The sequence below is a fragment of the Urocitellus parryii genome, chromosome 4, assembly GCF_045843805.1.
Source record: "Urocitellus parryii isolate mUroPar1 chromosome 4, mUroPar1.hap1, whole genome shotgun sequence".
Taxonomy (NCBI): Eukaryota; Metazoa; Chordata; class Mammalia; order Rodentia; family Sciuridae; genus Urocitellus; species Urocitellus parryii.
In genome coordinates this window covers 64,970,137-64,995,702 of record NC_135534.1, presented here as the reverse complement: position 1 = coordinate 64,995,702, position 25,566 = coordinate 64,970,137, and the positions used below count along the sequence as shown (strand labels likewise).

The 25,566-nt window shown below is 39.9% G+C and overlaps 1 protein-coding gene across 1 annotated transcript in view; it reads left to right on the top strand.

The window, feature by feature from the left end:
• The first annotated feature begins 9,632 nt into the window (after nucleotides 1-9,632).
• Nucleotides 9,633-25,566, top strand: part of P4ha3 (prolyl 4-hydroxylase subunit alpha 3) — a 32,200-nt gene continuing 16,266 nt past the window's right edge. The window contains exons 1-7 of the mRNA XM_026379519.2: nucleotides 9,633-9,832; nucleotides 16,482-16,624; nucleotides 17,392-17,615; nucleotides 20,565-20,714; nucleotides 22,533-22,584; nucleotides 24,733-24,896; nucleotides 25,135-25,311. Of these exons, the coding sequence (XP_026235304.2) occupies nucleotides 9,633-9,832; nucleotides 16,482-16,624; nucleotides 17,392-17,615; nucleotides 20,565-20,714; nucleotides 22,533-22,584; nucleotides 24,733-24,896; nucleotides 25,135-25,311 (1,110 nt within the window). The remainder of the gene's footprint in view (nucleotides 9,833-16,481; nucleotides 16,625-17,391; nucleotides 17,616-20,564; nucleotides 20,715-22,532; nucleotides 22,585-24,732; nucleotides 24,897-25,134; nucleotides 25,312-25,566) is intronic.

The following is a 25,566-nucleotide window of genomic DNA, read 5'->3' as shown; positions in this document are numbered from 1 at the left end:
CACAAATTTTAGGTTTTTTTTTTTTTTTTTTTTGAAGGTAGGATCTCACTTTGAAACACCCCTTTCTTTATCAGTCAACTTCTGCTGCAAAACAAATAACTGAAGAGCTTGGTAGCTTAAAACAGCAACTATTTCTATATTTCCCATTTTTGTGAATTGGCAATTTTGACTGAGACCGGCTGGGTGGTTCTTCTGGACACCTCCCCTGGTCCAAATAGCAATTTTGACTGAGATGGGCTGGAGTTTGCTTATCCGACATAGGTCCACCTGGCAGTTCAGTTTAGTATGGTTTAGTTTGATAAGACCTCAGCTGGCGTGGCTGAGCTCTGCCCCATGTTCTCTCATTTTGCAGCAGGCTAGCCCAGGCTGGGGCACATGGGTGCCTGGACAGGGTTCCAAAGAAATAGCCACAGCAGGCAGAGTCTCCAGAGGCCTAAGCTCAGGCCTGGCACTCTGCCCCTTCCGTTTCAAAGTATTGGCTAAAGTAAGCAAAAGTCCTTCCCAGATTCAAGGGGAAATAGACTCCATCTCTTTTTTCCTCCCATTTTTAATAATTTTATTGAAGTATAATTGATATGCCATAAAGCTCACATATCATACACAATTTGATAAATGTTGACATATGTATATGACCATGAAACTATAACCACAATCCAGAGAATGAACATATCTATCACTCCCAAAAGTATTCTGTGACCTTTGCAATATCCTCCTCTCCCAGCCCAACTTTTATGCATGCCCTTAAGCAATCATTGATTTGGTTTTGATCACTGTAGATTAGTTTACATTTTCTGGAAGTTTATATAAATGAAATCATATTCTTTTTTGTCTGGATTTTTTTGCAGCATTATTATTATTTCAAGATTAAGCCACATTGGTCTATTTCAATATTCTTTTCATTGCTGAGTAGTATTCCAGTAAATCTGTGTATCCCAATTTCTATTTACCAATATTTTGGTTGCTTCCAGTCTGGGATATTACTATGTTCTTATTTAGACATAGATTTGGCTTTTCCTCTTGAGTAGAGACTGAAGAGTTAAATAGGTGGATCATATGACAGGGGTATGTTTCACTTTTTGAAAAACTGCTAAACTTTTCCAAAGTTCTGGCATTTGACATTTATACTGGCTGGTATATGAGCGTTCCAGTTTCTTCACATTCTCAGCAGTTGGTATAGTCACAGGCTTCCCCTTAATGGAGGGGGCAGGGGATACAAAATCATTCAGCAAAGGGTGTGAACGTGCAACCATGACAACCATGACTGAATTCACAATCTCCCACATCTCCTCTGAGGCCACCCTCATTATGAAGTTGGTGGCATCCTTTCTTCCCAGACTTTTGAATTTATGTGGTGTCTGTATACATAGTAGTTTTCCCAGTGAACTTTATGCTTTTAAGTGAACAGTTTCACATATACTGAAGAATTTGTGTAATATAAATGTAAGTTATAAAGAATGAAACCCTTTAGAACCTCTGCCCAGGGCAAGAAATGGAATCTTACCAATGTATTTTAAATCCCTATGCATCCCTCCTGATCTAACTGTAGTTCCTTACCTGGAATGTGATGCAGCTTCCCAACTGTCCTCCAGTTCTGCTCCTCCAATCAGCTCTACCCACTATATCGAGCATGACCTTTTAGAAACAGAAGTCTAATTATAACATTCTTCTGCTAAAACTGTATGGTTGTTCCCATTAACCATGGGGTAAAATTCAAATTTGTTAGTAGAGGAGCCTCTTCATCATCTGGCTCTTGTTAATACTTCATGTCCTATTTTGTGCTATCTATCTCTCCATGTGACATCCTGTTTTTCAAAAGAGATTACTGAGTTTTGGCCAAAGAAAGTTGCTTTCCATAGTCCCCTATACTTTCTTCTTCATAGCATGCATCACTGCTATGATTGGATGTTTACTTGTCTATTTCCACTCCTTGACTAGAAGGGTTTCTGAGGGCAGGCTGTCCACCTGGTTATTCTGCTATATCCCTGGAAACAGGCACAGCATGAGCATCAGGGATGCTCAGTCGTGGTTGAATTAATGCATAATTGAGGAAATGCCAGACTCTGGCGACTAAGAGGTATTCCACAATAAAGTTCCTAGTTTTGGTGAATAATAGGTATGTACAATTGTCCCTCAGTATTCATGGGGGACTGGTTCTAGGATTCCAGCAGATATCCAAATCTGCAGATACTCAAATCCCTCGTATAAAATGGCAAATTATTTGCATACAGCCTGCATAAATCCTTCCATATATTTAAGTCATTTCTAGATCACCTATAATCCTTAACAATGCAAATGCTATGTACAATACATACTACATTGTTTAAAAGATAATGGCAAGAAAAAGGTGTGTACATGTTCAGTGTAGACACAATTTTTTCTGAGCATTTTTAATACATAGTTGGTTGAATCCATAAATGTGGAACCCAGTGGATATGGAGAGATTAATAAATTAATCTCTTGACTAAGCCAATAGCAAATGTATGACAAGGATGGTGGACACACATTAGCTTTTTTTTTTCTTTTTTTTTTTATTGGTTGTTCACAACATTACAAAGCTCTTGACATATCATATTTCATACATTAGATTGAAGAGGCTTATGAACTCCCAATTTTACCCCAAATGCAGATTGCAGAATCACATCGGTTACACATCCACAATTTTACATAATGCCCTATTAGTAATTGTTGTATTCTGCTACCTTTCCTATCCCCTACTATCCCCCCTCCCCTTCCCTCACATCTTCTCTCTCTACGCAATCTACTGTAGTTCATTTCTCTCCTTGTTTATTTTCCCATTCCCCAAAAATAAAATAAGATAAAATAAAGGGTTCCACCAGGGGGCACTACGGGAATGCCTCAGAAACACGTTATTTCTTTGGAAAGCCCATATCTACTTTGAATGGGAATGTGATTTCTAAGGTGTTTGTTTTTCCATCCAATTGCTGGAGAAACCTGTATCTGAGCCGTCTGTGAGTTTGAAGGACTGGGTGACCCCTGTTGGTGTCCAATTATACCTGTAGTTCTTCAACTTGGAATTATCATAGCAGCTTCCATAAACATAATATAATTTAAATTCTATGTCTGTTGTTGGGAGCCAGGATAGGGACTGTTATTATTTCCATCTTAACAATGGTAATTCTAAAAGTCAAAGAATTTAAGTATTTTCCTGAGGAACCACAGATGGAAAACACCTAAGCAGACACTTGAATCTGTTTCTTCCAAATCCAGATGTATTTGGTCACAAAACACATTGAGTTCTAGGCTCTATAAAAGATGATAGTGGTAGCACACTTGCCTGGCATGTGTGAAACACTAGGTTCAATTCTCAGCACCATGTATAAATAAATAAAATAAGATCTATCAACAACTAAAAGAATTTTTAAAAAGATGCTGGAGCACAAAGGTATGTCCTCCAAATTTATTGTTTTAGAAGCAAAGGCTGTCAAATCTAGAAGAAATTTTGAAATCTAATGAACTAAGAACACCTTGTGAAGTATTCTTAACTCTAATGTGGATAAGAAATGCCCCTAAAGTCTGTTAAAATGTAGATTCCTGGACTTAGCCTATCTCCCCGACCCCTACATTCTGATTTGATGAGTTTGGATGGAGTCCAGGAATCTGATTGTTTTCATAAGAAAAATTTACCTTTCCCCTTAAGATTCAGATACGAATGGACTGTGGGCCAGACTGGAAAACACAATCCCTTCTTAACACAGAGGGGAAAACTGAGAGGTGAGCAGAACTGAGTCTCCCCCAAAACTCTCCTTGGATGTAGAAAGGAAGCTGATCCAGGACTGATAATGAGCCACCTGAAGAAATGAGTCTGGGGCAAGAAGAGCAGAGACCCTGGGTTCCATTTCAACCTTCACCATTTTGCAACTGAGTCCCTTAATTCAATAAACTAGTTTTCTCAATTGTACAGAATAAAAGGACAGTACCTCATAGGTTTATGATGAGAAATAAAGAAGATAAATATTATAAAAGATCTGGCGGGGGATTGGCACATAGGGAAGTACTTGATAAGAGATTGATGAATGGGTTTGTTTCAAATACCCTCTCTAATTTATTTATTCTATTCTTTTAAATGAGCACCTACTGTTGCCAGGCGCTCTGCTAGATACAGTCCTGCCTGCATGAAGTTTAAGATCTATTGGGGCAGGCAGCCATTAACTACACAAATAAAAACATATGATTGTAATAAACATTCCCAAGGGAAATAAATACAGGGAGCATTTTGAATAATATGGAGACTTGAATCTAGTCTGCAGACAAATAAAATGTCCCTGAGAAAATGACTCAAAAGATGAGTTAGTCAGAAGTTACACATGAATCAATAAAGAGCTTGGCAGGAGCAAGAAATGACGAGGCCAAAGGCCAGCATGGCTGGAGTGGCAAGAGAGGGGAGGGTGGCCCCGCTAAACCTGAGGGTGAGGATTAATCTTGGAGAAGATGTTCTCTTTTCCTTGGAAATCTTCATCTTTTCCTCAATCTTTTTGCTTCTACATCAATCTTTCTTCCTCCCCACCCCCAACAAAGGGCCTCAAAGCTTACAAACATTTTCATTTTTTTTTGACATTCAGAAAGGGATGGTCTAATAATACAGATTGCAAACAAAATAAAAAACCACTACCTTGCTAAGTAATAAAAAGGAAGTTGAGCTCTCACAAAGCTAACTACACTAGGAAAATATTCTAATGTCATATAATGATTTGTATTTGTAGATTAATTTAGTTAAATTTTAGTTTGATTCAGTTTTAGATAAACTTGGAGCCCTGCTGTTACTTAAAGTGACTTACAGTCTTACCTAATGAGGAATTTAAACAAAATATTGTGGGAAATTCTGGTTGAGGGAAAGATGAAACAGATGTATTCTACCCTGTCGGACCCACTGTGTGTAGTTATAAAATCCAGACAGAATGCATGGAGCAGGCATTTGAGGACTCTGTCATGCCATTTGGCCTTGGATATGTGTGGTCCCAAGAAGTACACAGCATAGTGGGGTAAGTGAAACCTGTGGTTTCTGGCCAGAAGACCAAATGTAGGAACTTCAAGGGACTGACACATACCAGACTGATCACAGGGAAGACCTTGGGAGAGCAACCCCATAATTCTTGGGTTCACTAAGCTATGCATACATGGATTTGACATTGAAGGGTATACCAAAGGTTTGAGTACTGAGGCAGAACACTGTCTACATCCAAAACCAGCTAATGGCTGTGCACAGGTCTGAATGGAATTGCAAAGGCATTGAAAACTGAACTGACCACAACCATAGAGGCAGACCAGGACTTGTGCCCTCAATCCAAGAAGGCCAAATGGTATACTTAAACAAGGACATTAATATTTCTCTAAAGATTTAGACAAGCTTTAGACACTTGTAATATTCAAAATGTCTAGTATTTAATCCAAAATTACTCTGCATAAAAAGATCCAGGAAATCTCAATTAGCATGAAAAGCAATCAATAGCTGTCAATGAAGAAAGAACACAAACTTTGAACTTGTTGAAGATGTTAAGATAAATGTTATAAAATGCTCTAAGAAGCAAGAGTTAATATTCTTGAAATTAATGGAAAGAAAGTATCAACAAAATATAGGTGATTTAAAGAGGAACTAAATGGAAATGTCAGAACTGAAAGTTTAATAACCAAAATAAAAAATTCATGATGGATTCAACAGAAAAATAGAAATGACAGAGGAAAGAAGAGTCAATGAACTTGAAAATAGAAATTATTTAATCTAAATGAAAAAAAATTAATGATCAGAGCTACAGGGACCTGTGAAGCAATATCAAATTCATGTCATTAGAATTCTAAAAGAGGGGCCTGGGGTTGTAGCTCAGTGGCAAAGTGTTTGCCTTGCACGTGTGAGACACTGAGTTCGATCCTCAGCACCACATAAAAATAAGTAAACAAAAATAAAGATATTGTGTCTGTGTATAACTAAAAAACCAAAAAATTTTTAAAAAAGAATTCTAGGAGAGGAAAAAGTTTTTGAGGAAATAATGCCTAAATATTTCCCAAATTTGATAAAAGACACAAACGTACAGAACTAAGTTCAGTGAATCCCAAACAGGATCAACTCAAAGAAATCTATGACATCCATATCATAATCAAACTGCTAAAAAATAAAGACAAAGAAAAGTCTTGAAACTAGCCAGAGAAAAAATGATGCATTATAAATAGGATAACAATGATTCAAGTAACTGAATTTCTTGTCAGAAACTATGAGGCCAGGACATTTTAAAAACACTAAAAGAAAAGAATTGCTAACCCAGAAGTCTACATTCAGTGAAAATAAACATCAGGAATAAAAGTGAAATAAAAGCATTCTCAGATGAAAGAAAATTAAGAGGATTCATTGCCAACAGCCTTGCTCTAAAATTGCTAACGAAATTGAATCAATAATAATAATAATTTCCTAAAAGAAGCCAAGGCTTAAATGACTTTAAGGTGAATTACTCCAAATGTGTAAAGAAGAATGAATTTTAATCCTTCACAAACTCTTCCAAAATATAGAAAAGGAGGGAACCGTTCCCAAGTCTTTCTCAGAGACCAGTATTATCTTTTTATTTTTTAGCTGCAGATGGACACAATACTTTAAAAAAAATTTTTTTTAGTTATCAATGGACCTTTATTTTATTTTATTTATATGCTTACAATCGAACCCAGTGCCTCACACATGAGAGACAAGGGCCCTATTATTTATTAATTTATTTATTATTAATTAATTAATTACTTTTAAGCATGCTTTTTATTTTATTTGTTCATTTTTATGCGATGCTAAGGATTGAACCCAGTGCCTCAAGCATGCTAGGCGAGTGCTCTACCACTGAGCGACAGTCCCAGCCCCGAGATCAATATTATCTTGATAGCAAAAGCAGACAAAGATAACACAAGAACTTACTTTATGAACATAGTCATAAAAATCCTCAACAAAATTTTAGCAAACCAAACCCAGCAACATGTGATCAAGATTATACACTGTGAGGGGTATGGGATGTAGCTCAGTTATGGAGTACCTGCCTAGCATGCTCAAGCCCCAGGGTTAAATCCTGTGTTACTTAGCTATTTGTTACTGTGATCAAAATACCTAACAATAACAACTTAGAGGAGGAAAAATTTATTTTGGAATCACGGTTTTGGAGGTTGACTCCATGGTTGGCCGGCTGTATTGCTCCGGACTTGAGGTGAGGCAGAACATCATGGTGGAAGGGTGTGGCAGAGGAAAGCTGCTCAGCTCATGACAGAGAGGAAGCAGAGAGAGGGCATGAGGAGCTGGGACAATATATATCATCCCCAAGGACACCTTTCCCCTATTTCTTCCAGCCATGCCCCAACTGCCTATAATTACCGGCCAGTAATCCTTTCAAATTATTGATACATCAACTGGGTCAATCCACTGGTTAGGTTACAACTCTCATAAGCTAATCATTTCACCTCTGACCATTCCTCCATTGTCTAACATGAGATTTGGGGGTGGGATAACACCTCACATTCAATCCATAACAAATTGCCAGCACCACACACAAAAATAAATAAATAAATAATGATTACATACTATGACCAATTAGCATTTATTTTAGGAATGCAAAGTTGGTTCAAACATACAAAAATCAGTCAATATAACACAGCATATTAAGAAAATAAAGGACAAAAACACATGATCATCTCAATACATACAGAAAATACATTCACCAGATTAACAACACAACAAACTGGGAGTAGAACATTGACAACAAAACAAAAACAAAAACACCCAACCCTACAGCTAACATCAGATAATGATGGAAGACTGAAAGCCCTTTTACCAAGACCTGGAATAAGAACACATTGTCTTTTCTTGTCACTTCTATTCAACATTATACTAGAAGTACCACCCCCGTCAATTAGGTTCAATAAAGCAAGGAAAGAAAGAAAAAAGGGGCTGGGGTTGTGGCTCAGTGGTAGAGTGCTTGACCCTCACTTGTGAGGCACTGGGTTCAATCCTCAGCACCAGATTTAAAAAAATAAACAAATTGAAATAGAAGAAATAAACTATTTTCAGGTAGTTTAAAATAATAAAATCTATAAAATCATAAGAAATCAAAATCAAATAAACAGGTTCAACAAGATGACAGGATACAAGATCATATACAAAACTCTATTGTATTTCTGTACATTTGCAATGGACTGTATCTTATCCCTGACACCTCCCCCACATCTCTCTTTCCCTCTCCCCCACTTCTGGAGGCCACCACCAGGGGAATTAGTACATGTAGGATGATTGGGACAGGTGCCAACAGGGAGAACTTAGTATTTATTATTTTACGGTTGCTATTGTTATTACTAGTATCATAACCTTTAAAACTTCTATTGGGTTTTCAGAGGAGAGTGGCTACATTTTCTTTGTATGACATGCACAGGCTTTCACAACCTGGCAGTCTTCCAACCATTCGGAGCATTTCATCATTTTTGGAATTCAAACAATTTTCCACCTGCAAATCTTGGTACACATAGATACCTTCTGCCAGGAAAACCCCATTTGCCTGTCATCATCCAGGCAATTAATTCCTTTTCATCCTGTTGGACTAATACACATCTGTGAAACCCTCTCCACCACCTATAAACAGGGGTGGGCTCCCTTCCCAGTGCTGCCGTGGCACATCATGCAGCCCTCGATTATCTGACAGCATTTTAAAATTTTAATTCATTATTTATTTATTTATTCATACTGGGGATCATCGAACCCAGGGCACTTACCACGTGGCTACCCCACTAGCCCTTGTTTATTTTTAAGACAAGGTGTCACTAAGTTGCCCAGGCTGGCCTCAAACTTATGATCCTCCTACCTCAGATTCCCCAGTATGTGGGATTACAGGTATGTGCCAAAGGTCGCCAGAGGATAGCACTTTTTTAACGGGTTTTGTAAATATTTCCATCTGCCCATGTGAGTACGGGTTTGGATCTTCTCTTTTTCTATGTCTTAAACACAATAGCATAAATGCTAATATTTGTTGCATGAAAATAAATGAGCGTTGCCTGGGAAATTAATAAAAGGGGGAAAATAAGTAACCTGGTAGAATATTGTTGTTTGCTTAAGTGACTTTTAAGATACACAACAGGCATATTGTGTAATGACGTAGGATCCCTAGGTTTTAAGTTTTATAAATCCTGTGCTATTCATCCTTCAAGATAGCTCAGGGGTGACTTCTGCGAAGCGTTTGCCCTTTGCCATTTGCCATCCGCTCTCTCACCGTTTCACCCGCACCGCTATCACCACACCGCATCTTTTACTCTGGCCATTTCCCCACCAGAATCCAGGTGTGTGTTTCCACCTCTTAAACCCGAGGGGTGAATATTTGGGGGGTGGTATTGTGCAGCCCTGGACCAGTGAATTCATTGCTCATTACACCTCCTGCCTCAATTTCCCCAGTGTGACCGGCCCAGAGGAAATCTTCCCGGGACTGCGATTTAGTGTCGGGTGGGCGGACACCGAGGTGCACCACGGGCAGGTGGGGAGCGGCGCGAGGCGTCTGAACCCCGCGCAGCGCCCGGCGCGGGGCGAGACGGGGCGGGGAGTTGGCCGAGGGGCGGGGCAGGCAGGAGCGCGGGGCCGACGGGCGGGACGTTGAGGGAACGGGCGAGCGCCGGCGATGGGCCCCGCCGCGAGGCTGGCGGCGCTGCTGGCGGTGCTGGCTCTCCGGGCCGAGGACCCGGCAGGGGCAGCGGCGCGAGAGGACACGTTCTCGGCCCTGACCTGCGTGGCGCGCGCCCTGGCACCCGAGCGCCGGCTGCTGGGGCTGCTGCGGCGCTACCTGCGCGGGGAGGAGGCGCGACTGAGGGACCTGACCAGGTGAGGGCGTGGAGGGGGAGCGCCGTGGCAGACACTGTGGCCTGGGGTGGGGACTGACTCTGAGACTCAGTGTGACCTCCAGAGCCACTGTCACTGAGTGAGGGGCCCTTGGACACCGTGGGGGAGCTGTTTCATACTGCACACCATGTAGGGACACACACACACACACACACACACACACACACACACACACCCACACCAGATCCAGCCTCACACAGAGAAGTTGATACTCTGTGGGAAAGTGTGGCAGGGTGACTGTAGGGCCAAGTGGGACCTCACAAGAGCTGTGTCGAGCTGTGTGGGACCTGAGGCTCTGTGTCACATTGCCACAGGCACAGGACGGGAAAATGTTGCATTGAAATAGACACTGCCAGAGTGAGATGGTGTGAGAACAGGGTGATGCTGTATCTCAATGTGTATTGGATTTTCTTTTAAATTGTAGATGGACACAATTCCTTTATTTTATTTATTTATGTTTGTATGTGGTGCTGAGGATGGAACCCAGGACCTCACACATGCCCAACAATTGCTGTACTACTGAGCTATAACCACAGCCCTTTGTATTGGCTTTTTGAGCCCCCACTGTGAAGTACTATGTGACCCAGCAAACTGATATTTAGTATGAGGAATCAGATGACATTCTGCTACCATGTAAGAGATGGATGTGTCACTGGGACACAATATGGATATCATACTGTGCATATGAAAGATGACAAATAATTGTGCAGATTACTATATGAATAATGCTTTATTAATTCATCCAACACATATGTTTGAGTGCCCACTCTGAACCCTGCACTGCTCCAGGCACTGGAGATAAAATGGTGATAAGACCTAACTATATCATAAAGGAGTTTGGGCCTGTAGCACCATTATTCCATTATTGTTAATCAAAGATATATTTTCTCTCCCTTATTTTCATCTCTCTCTCTCTCTCTCTCTCTCCCAGAATTGAAATCAGGGGCACTCAACCACTAAGCCACATCCTCAGCCCTTTTTTATATTTTTTTAATTTTGAGTCAGGGTCTCCCTAAGTAGCTTAGGGCCTCGCTAAATTGCTGAGGCTGGCTTTGAACTTTCAATCCTTCTGCCTCAGAAGGAGGCATTGGAATTACAGGTGTCTCCCACCCGGTACCGTGCCAAACTTTCCTTCTCTTTACACATGAAAAAGCTGCTCAGGTGGTGGGTGGGAGCCTCCAAGGAGCCTGGGGGCGGGGGAGACATTGTGTCTTGAGGTTGGGAGTAACTCTGAGGCTCAGTGTGATCTCCAAATCTAGTAAATACTAAATAAATGGTAACTGAGATGTTATATGTGTGTGAAAGTATTTGACACCAAGAAAACACTTTGAAAAGCCCTACTTGATGCTAGAAGACATTGAGGGTAGCATTAATAGGCAGATGCTCAGATTTTGCTATCCAAGCAAAAAACTACACTATATGGGATAAATTATTATAAAGCTGGGGATTCTGGGACATGATGATCATGTATTGACTCTGCGTCAAACAATGAAAGATGAATGTTTGTATATAGTACCATATGTATCACTGTGTGTTATGCCTTCTCTGCTTGGGAATTGAGAAAGCCACAACCCTATAAGTAGCAGTGATTGTGACCATCTCGCTATTCAACATGCTAAAATTGTACTTATACAAGTGACCCTGTCAGATGTATACAGCTGAGACAACACAATGAGCTGTTATAAAACTTTCAGTGAGGGCTGTGGTTGTATCTCAGTGGTCAAGTGCTTGCCTATCACATGTAAGGCATTGGGTTCGATCCTCAGCACCATATTAAAAAAATTAAAAAGATATTGTGTCCATCTACACTAAAAAAACTTTGAGTGTGTGTGATATTAATACTGATTCTGGAGTGACACGGGGAAAAGGTGTGTGGGACACTGGCTATGTGAGAGTCCATGTAGAAGAGAATCAGTTTGCATATGGAGATGTGTGAGCAGCTTGTCACAGTTTTGTCACAGTGGGAGGCCTTGCATAAACCTTATTTCATTTGATTCTCATAATGCTTAGGTTTGTTTTATACTCTTAGAAATGAGAGATCATCTAGTAGCTTGTCCAAGATTATAAATCTAGGAGCTAGCAAATCCATGACTAGGATATAGTTCTCTTGACCCTGTTTACCCAATGTTCTTTCCATCATGCTGCAGTGTCCCTCCTGCTTGCTTTGTCTGATATGCCAGGACACAGACCAAGCCCCATAACTGCAGGAGGTTTTGTTAGTGGCCAGAGTATGTGATGGCTCAGTGCCTGGATTCAAGAGTTCAGTAGACCTCTGTTTAAATCCTAGACTCTGGCCTTGGACATGTTTCCTTATCCCTTGAAGCTTTAAGCAGCTTGTCTATCAAATAATGATAAAAATAGTGCTAACCCCCTCATAGGATTGTTGTAAGGATTGATTACTGTGTAAAGATATTTATCATTGTGTGTGACATGTAATAATTACTTGTTAGTGCTATGGTGCTGGGGATGTGGCTCAAGCGGTAGCATGCTCGCCTAGCATGCATGCGGCCCAGGTTCGATCCTCAGAACCACATACAAACAAAGATGTTGTGTCCGCTGAAAACTAAAATAATAAATATTGAAAATGTTTAAAAAAATGTTAATGCTACATGATTATTGTTCATTAGGACTGGCTGATGAAATTAATCCCCACTGTTGGCTCTAAGCATTTGCTAGGATTCTAAGAGGCCAGATAGAAAAAAAACAATTAGAAAAGTTCTAAATCTGTTTCTTAGATAATTTATGAACATTTTATTTTGTAAAGTTTGATTAAGTTGTAAAATTGTGAAGTTTGATATTTTGGAGACTCCAATTCTGTTCTCTAGTTATACTCAAAAACCCAGTGAAATGTTTGCTTTTTAAAACATGAATTTTTGGCAGTTTCTGCTCGCTTTTCTAAACCTCCAATATGGTAATCTTATGTAATTTCAGATGTTATTTCTAAGGCCCCCAGTTTGTATTTTTTGAATTTCTAAATTGGGAAATGAAATATTTTTGGATGTTGAAACGATTCCCTACCCCAAGTTAATGAATAAAATTTATACTAGTTATAGTATCTATCATTATATTCTAGCATAATGCATATATTAGCCATACATATATAGTTAACCTATAGCTTTTTTTGTTGTTGCAGTTTAAAAACTATGAAGTGTGAATAGAATTAGAATTAGCAGCAATTTTTTTTCTGGACTAAGAATTAAGTATTCAGAATGTCTCAGAAGCACTGAGACAAAGCCATTTCTGAGTTTCAAAGAAGAAACACACTGAGTTGAAACAGCCATGTCCTGGATCAGATAACCAACCCAGGCTATGTTTTATGCAGGGATTGGGTTGCAAATTTTCTGTGCAAATTCTTGAAGAAAAGGATCAAATTTTCCACTCTCAGAAACGTTTGTTAAAGCAAAAAGCCATTTAAGAAACCCTGAGGTTTGAATTCAGCATCCCATAACTCAGTTTCTGGAAACTAGCTATTTGCTCAGACACTGGGCATAGGGCCAATTTTTGGATTCCAAACCAGCCTCAGATATCAGTCAATAGATTTTTTCCCCCTTTTTTCTTTGTGGAACAGAAAAAAAAAAAAACAGCATATTTGAACAGTGGATTGGGTTGATGTGCTATAGTAAAGATCAAACCCCTGACCTAAACAAATCAACCCCAAAATGGAAAGTGGGGTGGAAGAAAACAAAGATATAGACAGTACTTTTAATTTGATGGATGGCTTAGAGCAAATATTCATCTCTCTGCCTTGCTTCTTTCCCTTCATGCCTCAGTTTTCTCAGATGCCTGTTAAAAGTTAGTCTTTAAGCTAATGAGGAGTCTACTCAGTTGTGGTCAAGGTGGGGGAAGAAATAATGGAATGTGCGTGTTGAAGGGACATATAGAGACCTTCTAGACTAGACAAAATTTTATTTTATAGAGTTTGAAACTGAAGGTGGGTTGGAGGCTGCGTCCAAGTTAGTCTCCGGCCTCCTCCCACCTCTTCCCTGTCCAACTGTCTTATAAAATCACTGCCTACTCAGTCTCAATTGTTCCTGGACTTGCTTTTTAAGCTGGGTTCAGCCCAAGTCTCTGCTTGTACATTTTTTGTCGTCTAGCAGTGGAATATCTTTTACTAAATAGTTCCATATGGAGCCAAAGCAGGAAATAATGGGCAGTGAAATGATCCCACACCCTGGATGCTGGTTTAGTTTCAAAACCTTGGAGTAGCAGCTCACAGACTGCCCTGTCTTTGGGATGAGAGACATCCCGGAACTTGACAGACATCCCATGTCCTGCCTGGGTCACCCAGGCCCAGATTCTTGTTCCTTAATTTATGTTGAATTGAACATTTGTCTTCCTGGAAACTGCTGGGCTAGTCACTTCTATTTCAGGCCCCCTTTCTTAGTTGAGAGCCCCAGTCTTTAGAAATCCTCAGATCAGACTCTGCATCCAGGGATTGAAATCCTTTTACCCTGCCAGCCCTCTCTTCTTCTTGTTCATGCCTTTCTACTTGCTCATTCTTCCCAAAAGACTCTTATAGTCTCATGTGTTCTTGGACACATTCATATTCTCACCTTGAACACATACTTCTTTCTTTTTGTTATTATATTATTTTTGAAATTAACAATATTTAGATAAAGGGAAAACACTCTAAAAGGACAGGACTAATATCCTTAACCTGCCCTATTAAATATAACCAATAGATTTCAATCATAAATTCCATCAATGTGTTGGAAATAGAATGACCACAGTATGCCAGGAGAGGAAACAGCATCTTTTGCTGTTTTACCCACTGGACTGTGAGTCCTTGAGGCCAGTTTTTTATTAAAATTTTTTCCTCAGCTCCTATAAGAGTATATTTTATTCATTTTTGCATAGAAATATGAATTGAACTTGGGTACACACAGTGATGAGAAATACATTTTGGGGGGGTCCAAAAACTTTTCGTGCATTGGCTCTATCTTTCTTCTGTATCCCCACTATCCAGCGTGGAGTCTGACATCTAGAAACTAACCAGATAGATTAATAATAGGTTATAATGAATAAATAAATATAGGTCAAGTCTCTTGCCCCTTTGTGTACACTGATCCCTGTTGGCTCAAAGAAGATTGTTTCTCTCTTCTTTGTTCAATCACCATAGGAAACATGGCAGAATCAGCTGAGAACTCAGTCTTCTGAGTTAGGCAGACTTGGGCTCAGTTCTGGTTTTGCCATTTACTAATAGTGTGGCCTTGTTCCAGTTTCCTCTCCCATAAATGGGCAAAATAAAATACACTAAGAGTTGTTGGGGGGATTAAATGAGGCAGTATATTAAAGAATGCCCAATCATGGTAAGAGCTTAGTAAGTAGTAACCACTAATATTTTAACAATCCTTCAAGAATCAAATTAAGTGCTCTCTCTTCTGGGAAGTCTTTCCTAACCCTTTCTAACTGGGCTAGATGAGCTGCTTGCAAGCTCACATAAGATTATAAGTTTAATTTCTCATAGCATGTGTCACAGTTATCATAATTTTTTTAAGAGAGAGAGATAATTTTTTAATATTTATTTTTTAGTTTTCGGTGGACACAACATCTTTATTTTATTTTTATGTGGTGCTGAGGATCGAACCCAGCGCCCCAAGCATGCCAGGCGAGTGTGGTACCACTTGAGCCACATCCCCAGCCCCAGTTATCATAATTTATTCAACAGTGTTTTTGAGTTTCTGCCAGACACTAAGATATAGAGTGATAACAGAATAAAAAGACTTACTTTTAAAAAATCATTTGTATCTCTAAGACCTAGCATGACATATAGCATTTGGTGTAGACTTATTCATTCAGTGAACAAACAAGTAGTTGGACCTATTTTTAATTTTGGTACTGGGGATTGAACCCAGGGGCTCTCAACCACTGAGCCACATCCCCAGCCTGCCCCCCCCTTTTAAATATACCTTTATTTTATTTATTTACTTTTATGTGATGCTGAGGATCGAACTCAGGGCCTCACATGTGCAAGGCAAGTGCTTTCCCACTAAGCCACAACCCCATGCCTCCATAGCCTTTTTTTGTATTTATTTAGAGACAGATTCTTGCTGAGTTCCTTAGGGCCTTACTAAGTTACTGAGACTGGCTTTGATTTTGTGATCCTTCTGCCTCAGTCTCCCAAGATGCTGGGATTACAGGTGTGTACTACTGTGCCCAGCAGATCTACTTTTTTAAAAAATCTATTTTTATATTTATTTTTCATTGTTGATGGACCTTTATTTTATTCATTTATTTATATGTGGTGCTGAGAATCCAAGCCAGTGCCTCACACATGCTAGGCAAGTGCTCTACACTGAGCCACAACCACAGCCCCAGACCTACTTTTTCTGAATGTGTAGTTTTCATATTCTTTGTGCTTTCCTGGCTTTTTTGGTTAGCCTGTTACATGAGTCTCAAGAGGTTCAGAATTTCAGTTTTAGCTACTCCCCACCCCTACTGCCCTTGGGATCAAATCCAGGGCCTGGTGTATGATAGGCAAGTGCTCTACCACTGAGCTATCCAGGGTGGAGTCTGACATCCCCCAGCCCCATTTTGTCCTTTACTCTTAATGTATGCACAGCATACAACCAACTTCCATGAGTGGAGCAGTTGTGTCAGGAGGTGAACTCATTCTACTCCTCTCTTTCAGGTTCTATGACAAGGTGCTTTCACTCCATGAGGACCCAGCAGCCCCTGTGGCTAACCCTCTGCTTGCCTTTACTCTCATCAAAAGGCTGCAGTCTGACTGGAGGAATGTGGTGCATAGCCTGGAGGCCAGTGAGAACATCCAAGGTAATGAGGAAGAGGGCTGGAGGGTGAGAGGGAAACTCCTGTCTCCTGACTCAATCAGTGGTAAGGAGAGGAACTCTAGTGGGATGCGATGAAGAGTAATGGAGTGGGTACGTGTTAGTTGATGTTCTTAGCTCTTGTAAGTTCAAAGAATTAGGTCTTCTTGTTAATAAGTTATATGATTATGGATTGGAAAACACTTTCATGTCCATAGTCTCTGATCTTCACTATGATCCTGTGAAGACGCGCAGGATCTGTCATGCCATGGGTATGTGTGTGAAAGAGTGGTCTTCTGGTAGTTCCTATTTCACTAAGTTTTTGATGGGAAAATACAATATCATCTGCAGCAAGAGCACTTTCCTAACTTATTCTACTTGTACTTTAAGAAGTTTGTTGGCTTTTGTAAAGTGAGGAGAAAGAAAAGGCAAGATTCCTAGGGTTATAAGATGAGACAATATGATGAGGGTGTATGCCTATTTTGTTCTTCATTTACTCATTCTAAATGTTCCTCTACCCTGTTCCAGTAACTGTGATTCCCAGGAACTGGGAACACAATACAAATAAAACCTTATCTCATGGAATATTTGAATGGGTGGTCATGCCTTACAGGCATTAAATGCTTAATACTTCCTTTTTTTTTTTTTTTTTTGATGGTACTGGGGATGGAGCTCAGGGCCTTGTTCAAGCTAGGCAAGGGCTCTACCACTACCTCATCCCCAGCCTGTTACCTGTTTTTTTGAAGGATAAATTATGTTTTACTAATTTTACAGCTCTTAAGGATGGTTATGAGAAGGTGGAACAAGACCTCCCAGCCTTTGAGGACCTTGAAGGAGCAGCACGGGCCTTGATGCGGCTGCAGGATGTGTACATGCTCAATGTGAAGGGCCTGGCCCGAGGTGTCTTTCAGAGAGTCACTGGCTCTGACGTCACTGACTTGTACAGTCCCAGACGGATCTTCTCCCTCACAGCAGATGATTGCTTCCAAGTAGGCAAGGTAATGGTATTCAGAGAGAAGGCCAATTGCTCAGCTCTAGTTGCTTGTGGATGAAATAAGTGTGTCCAAATTGCTTTTACATATTTCTCATACTTACAGTAAACTTGGAAATTTGATATTATCCCCATTTGCAGGGAAAGAAATCAGATTCAGGGAGTGTAGATAATGAAGATTACACAATTCTAAGCAGCAAAACTAAATTTTGAACTTGGTCTTTAAAACAAATCTCATGTTCTTTCCATGGGAAGGTGAGGTGATCATATACTTAGGATGCCCTTGAGAGTGAAATGGGTATTGTTAATTGTGCCAGGACAAAAGACATAAATTAGGCAAAATGATCCTTTGGTCACCCTAATGATTACCCCTGCTAGTAGATGAGCCACTGGGTGGAAAGGGAAAGAGATGGTGATGTGAAGATAAGATCATGGAAACTCCGCCTCCTGAGACTTTCTGGAATCCTCTGCAATGTTTCCTAAGTATTTGGAAATACTAAATTAAATCAGTGTCAAAAAACTGAGGCCATTCACTGTAACATTACTTGGGGAAATAGACTCAGGAACCTCTTATATGATGTGTTTAACTGGTCTTTGATCACAAGTTATAATCACACTTGAGATCATTTTATAATATACTCTTTGCCAACCTTTGCCTTAAGAAGTAATGGAGGGGCTGGGATTGTAGCTCAGTGTTAGAGCACTTGCCTAGCACAGATAATGCACTGGGTTTGATTCCCAGCACCACATAAAAATACACAAACAAAATAAAGGTATTGTATCTGTCTACAACTAAAAAAAAATTAAATGAAGCAATGGAGTAAATGCTTTTTAATTTTAAGGTGCATATTAAAAGGAAGTGAATTTTTCCTGACTTCTACAATATTCATTAGCAGATCTGATAGTGGCCTTTGTAGGTCCTACTTCAAACTTTTAGGAATCAGTTTCCAAATTACCACTACAGAGTGGGTAACCCTGGGTCTCTCTACATACTATTTTCCCTTTCTGAGGTCCTGAGTGGAATCAGACCCCAATTGTCATGTTCATGGCTAATTTAAATTTAAGTCAGTTAAAGTAGTTTGATGTATGATACCAATATGTGCTTCATCAGTGAGGCCTTTCTGAAACTAAAACCATATCTTGAAAATTTAGTAAATCACTCTGGAAAAACTTACTGGCAATCCTTATTTCTATATTTATCTATTTATTTTGAAAGGCAAAACATTACAAATATCAGAAGAGTACATGAAATAATATAACAAGTAACTTTATAATTAAAATGTTATATATATATATATATATATATGTTCGAATTTTGCTGTTTCAGCATTTTTCTTAGATTTTTTTTTTTTTGTTTTGTTTCTGGTACCTGGTATTTTCCTTTTTTTTTTTTTCTTGAAAATATATAATAAAATGATTTTTGTATTTTGTTTAAAATATCTAAATATTTCTGGAAGAATTTCAGTTATTTCAGCTGACTACATTGCTAGAACTTAAAGCTGCTAAAGGAAATATTCATTAAATAAATAGTTAGGACTGGGGATGTGGCTCAGTGGTAGAGTGCTTGCCTAGTATGCAGGAGCCTCTGGGTTTAATCCTAGCACCAGAAAAAAGAATAAAATAAAAGGTTAACTCAGTAGAAAAAGTTCAGTCATTTTTTTAATGTTATTCTTCAGCTCAATCCTTTCACAAAGAGGAAACTTGAGGAACAGAAATGTAAAACAGAAGGTCAATGGAAGTCCTAGGATGGGAATTAATTTACTATTTAGGGTACAAGCTGCCGTATCTCTAGGTTCCGTCCTGTCTGGATGGTACACCTGAATTAGGCCATTTGGTAAGAGTTTTTCCAACTCTGTAACTGTAATTCCATGTTGTTTTCAGTAATGACTTCCAGGAAATTCCATCTTCCGGTCTGGTTTTCTAGTTAGCTTAAGCTATTAGGAGACAGGAGCTAGGCTTGGCACATGTTGCCATATCGCCCAGCATTCTGACATTTAATCAGAACAACTCCACTGAGCTGCCACAGCATTCCCATCTCTGCCTTCACTTCGGTGTCAAATGCATTTGTCACAATGATTGGTTTGCTCTTGTACCCTCACTTGATTCAAGTTCTTCAAGGACAAGGACCACCAGGAACATAACATTCAGCGAATACTGAATAAGTAAATAAATTTAATTCACTCCTCACATTGCCACCAGTAATATCTTCCTTAACAATGTGACATTTAAGACTGTAATTAGCTTAGGCCATGTTCCTTATGTTTATTTTCTGTTTCTGTGGAATGCTTGAATGGAATTCTGTCTTTGGCTTCCATTTTTGCCATTCTCCCTTTTTTTATTTTGGTACAGGGGATTGAACCTAGGGGCACTCAACCACTGAGCCACATCTCCAGCCCTTTTTAATATTTTATTTAGAGACAGGGTCTCACTGAGTTGCTGAGGCTGGCTTTGAACTTGTGATCTTCCTGCCTCGGCCTCCAGAGCTGAGCCTCTGGGATTACAGGTGTGCACCAGCATACCCAGCCCATTTTCCCATCTTAGAATGCTCTTCTTCCCTACTTCTGTTCTTGAAACCTTTTCCTTCTTCAAGGAAGGCCTATCTCAGATGCCATTTCCTGCATGAACCTTAGACTCCCAAGTCTCCTCACTTCTTTATCTCTCCAAAGCATATTATGTGTTTTCCTTCAAGCATTCCTACCATTCCGTTATGGTTTCTTGAGTTCATATCTCTTTTCTCTCACAGATTATTCATTCCTTAAATGCAACAACTCTTGTGTCTCCTCTCCACCTTGTACAATGCCTTGTATATAATAGATGTTCAGTAAATTAAATTAAAATTAATTTGAGGTTAAGACTTGCCTTCTTGGGTTCCAAAGGCTGTTTTACTCTTTAAATCATCATTTCCTTTCCTCTGCCTGTGGACTAAGCCTTTAGTAGTGGTACTTTGTCCCTGCAGGTGGCCTATGACATGGGGGATTACTACCATGCCATTCCATGGCTGGAGGAGGCTGTCAGTCTCTTCCGAGGCTCTTATGGGGAGTGGAAGACAGAGGATGAAGCAAGCCTAGAAGATGCCTTGGATCACTTGGCCTTTGCCTGTTTCCAGGTAGGGGAGTGAGTGAAGCTCACTGCTTGTATCATAATAAAGGTAATGCTTTACATCTGCTTTACAACTTTCTAAGCATTTTCTTGTCTCTTAATTTATTTCATCTTCCCAATAGGACCAAGTGGGAAGGGAATTTATTTTATTGTTTCCATATATCACATGTGAGTAAACGGAGTTTACAAAAAAATTCTTAACTAATCATGAAGCTCATAGTTAGTTGGGTCATGGTGGCTGTAGATCACTTGTTTGTGCTCTCAGCAACTCTAGCTCTTCACAGACATTGTATCATGATGTTGTCATGGAGGAAGAAGTTTGAGCGCTCTCCCTCTGAGTCCGGCTATAACATGTCTAGTGTCTGTCTCCAGAGCTGGCGTTTTTGTGCTGTAGCACCAGCCTCAGTGCCTCATGCAGCTGTCATCTTCCCTTGGCACTGTTGATGGACTACTTGCTGTGCCTCACTTAGAGGTTCAGTTTCCTAAGTACACAGCTGCCATCTTTTTGTATTGTTAACCCCATTTCTCACTGGAGTTGTGCAGTATTCAAGAATAGGCTGGAAAAATCTCCAAGGAGTCAGTTCCCTGGTTTCCAAAGCTAATAAACCATTTTTATTTCCTTAATTCCTTTTTTATTTTATTTATTTTTACAGTGCTGGGGATTGAGCCCTGGGAATGCTAGGCAAGCACTCTGTCACTGATATAAACCCTCAGAACCTCCGTATTCAATTTTCTTTCTTCGTTTTCCTAAGAAAAATGAAGGTGGTGTTGGTGGTTCAAACCCACGTTACTTGAAAACAGTCTTATTTTCAGCACAGCTGATACTGTTCACTTCGTGGAAGCTCCTGAGTCTTTATTGTAAAATGTCTGTGAGCTTTTCTTTACTCTCCTGCTTAATGGCTGCATGTTAAAGTGAAAATGGAATAGTTATGATGTAACAAAGGGGGAGAAGATTTGAGTTTCAATCGAGGAAGAAAATGGAGACTTGATGTAGAAAGACTTAGAGAAGGTAGCCTGATGTGGCACATCCCAAAAGATGGGGTGTTAAATACAGTGCCCAATTATTATTTTGTATTAAGCAAAGTGCTTTCAGTGCCTGGATTTCCATGGGGGTCATTTTTATCACATTGCTCATTGCATATCATATTTTAATGTACATATTGCTTTTATCACTAAAATGAATTCTTAATATGCTAAAGTAAGATGAAAGGATTGAAAAGATACACAATTTCTATTAGCTAATCATCATTTGGAAGCACCCAAAGGAGGATTGCACCCCACTGTATGGAATTCTGTTGTCCAGATTGGTCTAGAAATCTCCTGTTTCCTTTTGACCAGTTGAGCCCAAGGTTGAATGGCTGCAGGGACAATTAATTCTTATGCATTGGGGAATGTTTCTCTTTTGGTTCTTCCTTTGCTTCCTTCCCAGTGACTTTCTATACCCTAGGAATAAATTATAATTTTACTAGAGTTTTTATTTAAATTTAATAACAAAATATCCCATCATTATATCGCTTGCATACTTTGAGATTTGAGGGCCTTTAAGAAAGCTTATCTTAATTTATTTTTAAGAAATTTTTACTAAATTACTCTTGTTCTTCTGGTAAGGGTGGTAGTAAGTCCTTTATTAGTGAGGAGTCTGAGGACACCTGATTTGCAGCAGAGTCACAAATTCTTTACATCTCTAGCCTGCTGCTTCTTTCAAAGAGCCTTATTATCTACTTGTGGTAAGAATATTTTATAGTTTAAAAAATGTCCATTGAATGATTTGGTCAGAGAGTATGTCTTCAGTACAGTTAACACTTTCTTTTCTTTTTTTAATAAGGCAGGAAATGTTTCGTGTGCCCTGAGCCTCTCCCGAGAGTTTCTTCTCTACAGTAAGTGATGATAAGATAAGCCAGCCATTGGTCTGACTTCTGCTTTTGGCCTGTAATCCCTGCAAAGTAAAGTACAGTTATCTATTTTCATTCTTTTAATGTTGTTATCTAAAGAACATTTCAAATTTTGGTGTATATGAACATCAGTGCACTGGGGGAAATTTGTAAGTCAGTTGGAAAATGCAGAGATGTTCAATCTATTCTATGGATAAAACTTCAAATGGAACAAACCCAGGCTGGGAACCAGTTTCTTCAGAGACATTTTAAAGACCAAGGAATGAATGTCCTAGGAATGAATTTGGAAGTCCCAGGAATGAATGAAATCAGTGTGTGCTGTGTGTGCAGGAAGGAGCATGATTCAGAGGATTATTCACTTTGGCTGTTTACAGAGAGCTATCAGTTCTTTCCTTTAAAACCAGAGCTCACTTTGCTAGGCGAGCATCCTGCCCAGGTGGCTAGAGTTCAACTTCATTCCCCTTCAGGGAGAGCCTTGCCGACAACAAAGTGAGTCGAACTGGAGGAAGACGCTTCCTGGCTCAGCTTGGATAATTTTGCTTAAAATTTTGATAGTGAATGGCTTCCTAGGTTTTCTTTTAATAAGGTATTTAGATACTCAAATAAGACACAAAAGCTATTTTAATTGTCCTAATATTTATAAGATATTTCATGTAGGATTTTATAACTATATTTATTCATAACTTTTTAATGAATCCATTTAGTACAGTCTGCTCTCCACATCTGTGAACCCAACCACCCAACCAACTTCAGATTGAAGATAGTTGAGAAAAGTGGCATCTCTTCTGAACACGTACAGAATTTTTTTTTTGTCATTTTTCATTAGGTGATAACAGTAAAACAATTATTTAATAGCATTACCTTGTAGCATTACAAATAGTGTAGATGGGGCTGGCATTGTAGCTCAGTGGCAGAGCACTTGCCTAGCATACATGAGGGACTGAAAAATAAATATATTTTTAAAAATCTCTGTCTCTCCCCCCAAAATCAAAATTGTGTGCTATTACAGGTGAGTAAATAGGGCCTGGTAAGTTGAGGGTCCCAGCTCATGCTAGCTTTGCAGTATTTTTCACTTGAGTTTGGGCTCATCATTTCCATTCTCCAAAATCTGATTTTTCCTTTTGTTAGAAAGGAATAGTAACTTCTGCTCACTCCTTTGCTCTTTTGCCAGGGTGGTTGTGATGGTTAGAAGCACACAGGGCTCTTCAGACACCTTGGGAGCATTAGAACAATTCAGCACCTCCTTCTGAGATGCACTGAGAGTCATACACAGAGGCCAGCGGGCCATGGGTAGCTGCCAACCCATGGGGCATCTTGCAGCCAAAGTGGGCACAAACAGGTGGGCACAAGCAAGACACAGGGTTTCTCAAGGGCTTGTGGGAATTAGCCTAGAACCCAAATCCAAAATCCCTTTGTTTCATATTGCACTGATCTGGGTCTAGGCCTGTTAGGAATGCTGAGGGATCTAATGGAGCCGAGGATGAATTAGCTTCGGGTCCCCCAGGGAAGAACAGGTTGGGTCCCTGTAACATAGGCTTTGACTCTCTGGACTTCCTTTTATTGTCCTTACCATGTTTTTTTTTCTTCTTTTTAAAAAATATATCTTTATTTTATTTACTTATTTATTTTTATGTGGTGCTGAGGATCAAACCCAGTGCCTCACTGAGCTACAATCCCCAGCCCCTGACATGTTTTCTTCTAAGTGGTCATTAGACTCTGAACTCTGGGAGGTTAGCCTCTAGCACAGTATCTGGTACATAGTAGGTGTTTATTGAGCATTTATTGAATGGATGGGTAATGAATGAATGAACAAATTAATGAATGAAGTTTCTATTCTATGGATAAAACTAACCATAATGCCATCCCAGAACAGTCATCTTCATGGTCCCTGGATCTAAGAGTGTAGGTACCACCTTCCTTCCCAAAACCTTTTGCACTTTCAGACCCACCGGGTGCAAGTCAGTCTTTTTTAAATACCAGATTCTCTTCTGGGAATATGGGCACTGTCAAGGAGTTATTCAGAATGTTCTAGTGCCAGTCTTCTGTGACAGTAAAGTTGCAGGCAATCTTAGTAGCACTTTCTGGGGCTAGTGTTTGTTAATCTGTATTATTCCCTGCTCTGATTTTCCCCAGGCCCAGAAAATAAGAGGATGGCCAGGAATGTGTTGAAATATGAAAGGCTCTTGGCAGAGAGCCCCCACCAGGCTGTAGCTGAGGCTGTCATCCAGAGACCCAGAGTGCCCCACCTGCGGACTAGAGACACATATGAGGGGTTATGTCAGACCCTGGGCTCCCAGGTAGGATTCCTCAGGAAAAAAGAAAGGGGATAGGCCTGGCTACAGAGTGAGAAGCTAGAATTTGGACAGTGAAAAGGGGAAAAGCTGATGCCTTGAAGAACAATAAAGCTCCCTTGGATAGTATCCAAGTAACCTTATTCAATATCTCTCAAATTCCTGGTTTTATGCTTTAGTTCCCCTAAGATGATTTCACTCTTAGGTCATCTTCTTTTATGCTGAGTCTATTTTTTCCTTCCAGCCCATTCACTACCAGATCCCTAGCCTCTACTGCTCCTATGAGACCAATTCCAGCCCCTACCTGCTTCTGCAGCCCATCCGGAAGGAGATCATTCACCTAGAGCCCTATGTTGCTCTCTATCATGACTTTGTCAGTGACTCAGAGGCTCAGAAAATTCGCGAGCTTGCAGAACCATGGGTGAGTGTCCCCAAAGCTCCTGTGTCTTCACATGCCTGGAGTTCAGAGCATGAGAAAGGAAGGCTCCACAGCTAGACCCTTCATCAGTCCAGGGGTTCAGAATGCCAGCCAGCCCCATAAGATGGTGGAGGAAATCACAACAGCAATTGCCTCTAGAGGGAAAGGATTAAGTGGGATGAGGTGCCAAAGGATTTTTCTAGAATGTTGAAAATGTGCTCTCAGTATCTTCTTAAGAGTGTGGAGTCCATAGCTGTA